The sequence below is a fragment of the Plasmodium reichenowi genome, chromosome 5 (assembly GCF_001601855.1).
Source record: "Plasmodium reichenowi strain SY57 chromosome 5, whole genome shotgun sequence".
Lineage (NCBI taxonomy): Eukaryota > Apicomplexa > Aconoidasida > Haemosporida > Plasmodiidae > Plasmodium > Plasmodium reichenowi.
Genome location: NC_033650.1, coordinates 13524 through 20975, shown reverse-complemented (window position 1 = coordinate 20975; position 7452 = coordinate 13524). Strand labels below are relative to the sequence as shown.

Genomic DNA, 7452 nt, shown 5'->3' with positions numbered 1-7452 from the left:
TTTTTTTTATTTTAATTTTTTTTTAAAAATTAAAAAAATATTATAATTTAATTATTTTTTTTTATATTTTTAATATATTTTTAAATTAATTTAAAAAAAACTAAAAAAAAAAAAAAAAAAAAAAAAAAAAAAAAAAAAAAAGTAAAACAAAGAAAATTACATTTTTTACTCATGTATACTTTCATTATACTTTCTATAATTTTAAAATAATATGAATTTAGAATAATACAATTTATAACATGTACTTTTTTTTTTCTTTTTTCTTTTATTTATTAAGAAAAATATAAATAATGATATATTTTATAAGTACATTATAGGATAAATTACAGAACAAATGAAAAGTTTAATAAATTCATAAATAAATAATAAATATTATATATATATATATATATATTTATACCTAATTTTTGGTATTATGTAAAAAGGTACTAAACATAATAATAAAAATATTCATATTTTTTAAAAAAAAAGGATTACAAATTATGTCAATTCACCCTTTATTTTAACTTTTTTGTTAAGAAATTTATATATATATTATTTATATAAATTTAATATAATATTATAATATAAACAAAAATATGGAAGTTTGACAATAAGAAAAAAAAAAAAAAAAAAAAAAAAATATACATATATACATTATATTTTGAATATACCTATAATATATATATATATATATATATATTTATATATATAATTTATTTTTCAGCATAAGCGATTCGATGCAATAGAAAAAAAAAATATATAAATAATATATAATTATATATATATATATATGATATGTATGATGATATTTATATATATTATTAAAATATAAGAATTGGATACTTATTATTTTATTTTACCTTATGAGAAATATATTCTTCTCTTATTTAATTTTTAGTTCCTATTATTTTATTTTTTTATCTTATCTTTTATTTATTTGTTTATATTTGTTTTTTTCTTATATGATTTGATCTTGTAAAAATATTTTAACAATAATAAGAATGACCATTTTGTGATATATATGTAAAATGTTATGAAGATTAAGTAATATATATTTTTTTTTTTTTTTTTTTTTTTTGGAAAGGAAAGAAATAAATATATGTTTACACTTATATTTATCTTTTGATTATATATACATATATATATATATATATATATATATATATAATGTGTTATATATATGCTATTTATATTTTTTTATAAATTAAAATATTAATTTATAACTTAATGTAGAATGAATTTAGTTGATTATGAAATATCAAGTGAGGACGAAAATGAAAAAGATGAGAAAGATGTAAAAGGAAAAATATACGAAAGATCCGATGAACATATTGAAAATTTTCCAGAATTATCAAATGACCTTGTTAATAATAAAAATGAAAAGATTCATATTACATATAATGATGACTCTTTTTTATTAAAAGAGGGAGAAAAACAAAAAAAGAATTTGATAAGAGATAGTTGTGAAGAAAAATTTATAAATAATGAAAATATTACTACTATACCAATAGATATATGTGATGATAAGAATGGTAAAGAAAAAAATAATATAATAAATAATAAAAAAGAAGATAATAATAATGTTGATATTTTTAATAAGGACGATTTTTTATATATGAATATAGATGAAAATAATTTTGATGAAATATTTAATATATCGGAAAATGAATACTCAGATATATTAAATACAAAAATTGAAGAATTATCAAAATTGTATGAACTAAATTTAACCATAAATAAAAATATTATTAATTCGAATGAATATAAAAATCCATGTATTCTAGAAAAAATCATGGAAATATTTCAAATTGATGTGTATTCGTCTAATTACCCATTACATATGTATAATCCTAAAATTTTTTCGTCACTTGATTTATTTAATGAAAGAAGTCAAGAAAATATTCAAAATAAGGTTGTTAATACAAAATGGTCAAATGTATAGAAATTATATATATATATAAATTATCATATTTTATATAAGGTTTAAATTAAATCATGTCACATGAAAAGTTTATTAATTTGTTTATAAAAATATATTTTTTTTTTTGTAACAAAAACAAATTTTACGATATAAAAATAATATATATATATGATCATATTGATAGAATAAAAAATAAGGAAATACAAAATGAAAAATGTATTAGGTTATATACATACATATATATACACACACACAAACATATATATATATATATATATATATATATATATATATATGTACAACTGATCATATCTTATTAATCATTTTGGTGTAATTCCATAGGAAAGGTAATTGGATATATAAGAAAATTTATCAGTTGATCCTTGTAAGTATTTAAAGAATTCATCAAAATTTTGAATTGAATTAATCGCCTTTTCTTTTAATAATTTTTTTTCCTTATCCTTATTATGACATAATATACAGACATTGTTATCCTTTAAACAATAAGAATGGTATGAATGTTTACATAAAAAATGAATCAATGGCACTGATAAAATTTCTTTACATATAGAACAATAAGCATTATCTATTAAATAAAAATTATATTTTTTTTTTAATTGTTTTTTCTTTATTTTTTTTAATTCTTTTTTATCCTTTTCTATTTCTATACATTTGTCATTTATATTTTTATTTATATCATTCATATATGCTACTACCATATTTTGTATACAGCTATAACTTTTGTTGTATTTTTTTAAAATTTGAATTAAGTTGAATATACTTAAGTTCATATCTTGCCTTATTTTTTTTATAAATTTAATTAAATATTTTTCATCATTTAACATAGAAAGATAATAAAAAATATAATTATATGATAAGGAACCATTTAACTTTAAATGGTTAATACATATGTTATATATAATTTTTTGGAAATTTCTATTTAATATTTTATAACTACTGTTTATTTGCATTGTTTGTTCATTTGGTTTATGTTTCCTTAATTGTTCATATACCATATGTTCATCCTTATTTATTTTGTTTATTTTACCTTTTGTATTATTTATGAATTTGTGAATAGAGAACAAAAGTGATATATCATATTTGTTCATTTGTGTTGATGTATATATCAAACCTTTATTATAATTATATATAGATAATAATAATACAGATAAGAAATTAATATTTTTATCCTTATTATTCTGGATTAATTTATCTATGTTAAATGTTAGGATATTGTTCTGTTCATTGGTTTGATCTTTATTAATTATTTTATTTGTTGTAGTGTTTTCTTTTTGTTTGTTTGTTTGTTTGTTTGTTTGTTTGTTTGATTGTTTGTTTGTTTGATTTTCTTCTTGCACTGCTTTTTTATATTTTTGTAATAATATTTGTATTACAGTTAGAAATAATATATAATCATATTCTCCATTAAATATATCCAATTGTAAATTTGTTTTATTTATTAAGTTAACAGCTGTTGTAGATTCTTGTGAATTATTATCGTCTGATAAATTATGACTATCACTAGGACTGCGATTTTGATTTCGATTGTTATCCTTTTCATATATATGGAATGAATTTATTTTATTTTTTTTTTGTTTGGTTACAGAATTGAATTCATCACTATCATGATAAATGTTTGAATAGTGTTGTTTTTGTTTTTCTTGTATATGATTTATTTTATTTATATTTACATTTTTATCAAGAAATTTGACAATAAACATAAAAAGAAAATCGATATTATCTAAAAATAAGGGGATAAAAATTGTTAGATTTATATTATACTTTTTAATTATTTTTTTTAATAAGTAGATTGTTAGTTGTGGGTAATATTTAATAAATTTATAACCATATTTAAATAATAAGATACAAATATTTTCGACATCTAACTTAAAAATATATTTTAAGCTTTTTTCATAATTTTCATATTTTTCAATTAATATAGAAACATATGTGAAATGGTCCTTATATTTTTTTGACAGATTTAATACTATATTATAATAACCCGCATTTAATAAAAATTTGTATGTTTTATTTAAATTAATTTTGTCTTTGTTTTTTTTAATGAAGGATATCATTTTTTTTTTTTTACATTGCTTTTTATAACATGATAATAACATCATAGTATGTTCATCGTTAAATTGATGATATACATGTAATTTCTCTAAATATATGGTTAAATATTCATATAAATCTAAATTTAAATATTTATGTATAACATAGGATGTATCTAAATAATTAATTGTTTGAATATATTCATATATAGCATTTTCATATTGTTCTTTTTCAAATAAGAAATCTGCATATATTTTATGTATGGAATTTATATTAATTATTTGATAATTTTTATTTAAATTTGCATATTTAATTAACCATTGATATAGTTTTTTTTTTTTGAACATATTTATAATTTCATTAATATTTCTTTCTTTTAATATTATTTTAATTTGATTTCGACAATTTTTAAAGAATTTATTTAACGTAAACATATTTTCATTAAAAATTTTATTTGTATCATTATTTCTTTCATCTTTTGATAAGCTCATAGTTATATCATTTTGATTTGTTTGTTTTTCTGTTTTTTTTAGTGTATCCTGATTAATATTATCTTTTGTATGATTTAAGTTATATAATTCTTTTTTGACATCTGTATTTATTATATCTTCATTAAAAAAAAAATCATTAGTTATATATTTATAATGATTAACTTCATTGTTATAAATAGTATTGTTGGTAGAATCTACAATGTTGTTCTTATTATATATTTCTACATCTTTGTGTTCATTTTTTAATTTATATTTGTTTTCTTCTTGTTTACACATATTGATATTATTAGTAACATTATCTCTTTTTAGAATCTTTAAAGCGTCTCCATCTAATTTAGAATGTAATTTTAATTTTAGTTGTTCATAGAAATAAAATTTATCTACTTTTATTTCTGGTTTGGATATTTCCTCTTCTATTAATAAGAAGAATAAATTATTGAAGAAAATAACATTACTTATTGGTTCATTCAATAATAAAGTTGAGACTAGTAATTTCATATCTTCATAAATGATATATATATGAAGGAAATATTTTTTATTAACTTCTTTTAATAAAATTAAATAAAATTTGCAAGAAAATAAATTAATTATTTTATTTTCTAAAAGAATAAATTCAAAACTTAGGTTATTTAAATTCAAAACAAAAAGGACGTTATACATATTTTGGCATATATATAAAACATTAAGATCTTCATTATATATAGATAAGATTGGTTCATCATTATTTTGCAGAGTATTATTATTTATATTGTCTTTCACCCTATTAATATTATTATTATTATTATTATTATTTTTTGATATGTCATTATAATTGTTATGTGTTATATTATTAGATGAAGTATTTTTTTCATTATTATCCTTTTTTGGGTCATTATTTGATACATCACTTATTTTATTTATATGCTTTTTTTTATTATTTATAGATTCTCTGAAGTAGGATAAATTTAAATTGAAACTATCAATATGTGTATAACTAATATGCGAATTTTTAATATCTAGTTGGTATATATATACATATGAATTTTTTATTACTAACAAGATATGATTTTTTGACAAATATATATTTTCAATAAGTTCTTTTCCGTCTTCTATTAATTCACTTTGATTTATACTATAATCTTTATTTAAGAAATAAAAAGTAATTTTCTTATTTTCTAATGTTATTATATATTCACTACATTTTGCTATCAGTGTCTTTTTAATGTTATTAATATTTTTGCTTAACTGAATTTTTTTCAAAAGTGTAAAGTTGCTTTCCCTAATATTGTAAACACTACAAATGAGTGAATTCTTCCCTTTCCTATAGGACCATGAAAAATAAAATAAAATAATATATATATATATAAACATATAGATATAGATATATATATATATATATGTGTATACTCATTTTTGTTATTATTTGAATATTCCATGTAAATATAATATAAAGGATATCGTTTTATACACTAAATAAAATAAATATATAAAAGAAAAATTAAAAAACAATTTATAATAAATAAATAAAAATATAATTCTATATATTTCATTACCCTAAAACAATAAGATTCTTATTTTTCTCATTAAAAACGAAATCAACTACATACAGATCTGTATTTATTGTAATAACATTTAAGGAAGACGGATCAATGATCAGTATTTTGTCTAGAAATACATTTATAAATTTATTGGATGATGAAAAATATATCCCTTCATAAGAGTTTAAAAAAATTTTTATATCATCTACAAAAATAAAGATATGAATGTTAGTTGTATATGTATTAATAAATCAAGATCTGTTTCTTTTTGGTTTCATATATTTTTCTTCTATAATGATATATTACATAATTTTTATTTATTATATTATATTATATTATATTATATTATATTATATTATATTATATTATATTATATTATATTATATTTTGTTTTATTTTGTTTTGTTTTGTTTTATTTTGTTTTAATTTTTTTTCTTATTTACCTGTATCTTTTGAATTATCCTTGTCAAAAAGAGGCAAATTTCTAAAATTGAACATTTTGTTATATTTATATTATTTAATACATAATCTATTACATTTTTATATATATTTTACAAAAAAAAAGAATTAGGAAATAAATAATTTTGATAATGAAGAAAATGTTACTATCTCCACTATTAAATGGTAACTTTATGCTTTTTCTTTAATTTTATAAATACAACTATATATATTCAATATGGGGAATTTTTACAAATACTCCATGTGTTTTTATTTTATTTTATTTTATTTCATTCTTTTTATGGAAGAATATATATATAATAATATATAAGTATTATATTTGGAAAACTTATTATATATATATATATATATATATATATATAATAACAATAATAATAATATTAGATGTATGTAATTATATATATATTTAATTAAAATGAAATTCTTTTTATGTTATCATAAATATATTTTTTAAAAAATATATAAAAATAATTTAAAATGATTAGATGAAATATATATTATATGTATATATATATATATATATATATATATATATATATATATTTATTTATTTAGTTTTTTTTTTTTTTTATTTTTTTTTTGTTATATATACATATTTGATATTCTATTAATTTTTATGAAAAGTTCAAAGTGAAATGGTAGTAATATAAACCAGAAGGGAGAAGATACTCTTATACAATATATATAAAAAAATAATAATAAAAGGAATATATATTTTTATATACATTTCAATAATACATATGTTATAAAAAGATATTTTATTATGTTTTTTTTTTTTTTGTTTTTTTTCCTGTTTAAAACATGAAAAGGGAATAATATTTATATATATATATGATTAAGAGTGTATTTAATAAAATAGTAACATAATAATTAATAAAAAAAAAAAAAAAAAAAAAAAAAATTATTATTAATAAAAAAAAATTGAAATTAAAAAAAAAAAAAAAAAAAAAAAAATAAAAAAAAAAATAAAAAAATTAAAAATAAAAATAAAAAAAAAAAAAAAAATAAAATAATAATATAAAAAATATTA

At 16.1% G+C, this 7452-nt stretch overlaps 2 protein-coding genes across 2 annotated transcripts; one reads left to right on the top strand and one right to left on the bottom strand.

The window, feature by feature from the left end:
* Window positions 1–1216: 1216 nt before the first annotated feature.
* On the top strand, window positions 1217–1924 carry PRSY57_0501400 (HCNGP-like protein; the record flags this gene model as incomplete). Its single annotated transcript, XM_012906086.2, has 1 exon — window positions 1217–1924. One exon carries the CDS (start codon window positions 1217–1219, stop codon window positions 1922–1924), a length of 708 nt encoding a protein of 235 aa, XP_012761540.2.
* A 299-nt stretch (window positions 1925–2223) lies between these two features.
* On the bottom strand, window positions 2224–6461 carry PRSY57_0501300 (vacuolar protein sorting-associated protein 11, putative; the record flags this gene model as incomplete). Its single annotated transcript, XM_012906085.2, has 3 exons — window positions 2224–5746; window positions 5979–6168; window positions 6407–6461. The coding sequence occupies 3 exons, from the start codon at window positions 6459–6461 to the stop codon at window positions 2224–2226; spliced, it is 3768 nt and encodes a 1255-aa protein (XP_012761539.2).
* Between the last annotated feature and the right edge of the window lie 991 nt (window positions 6462–7452).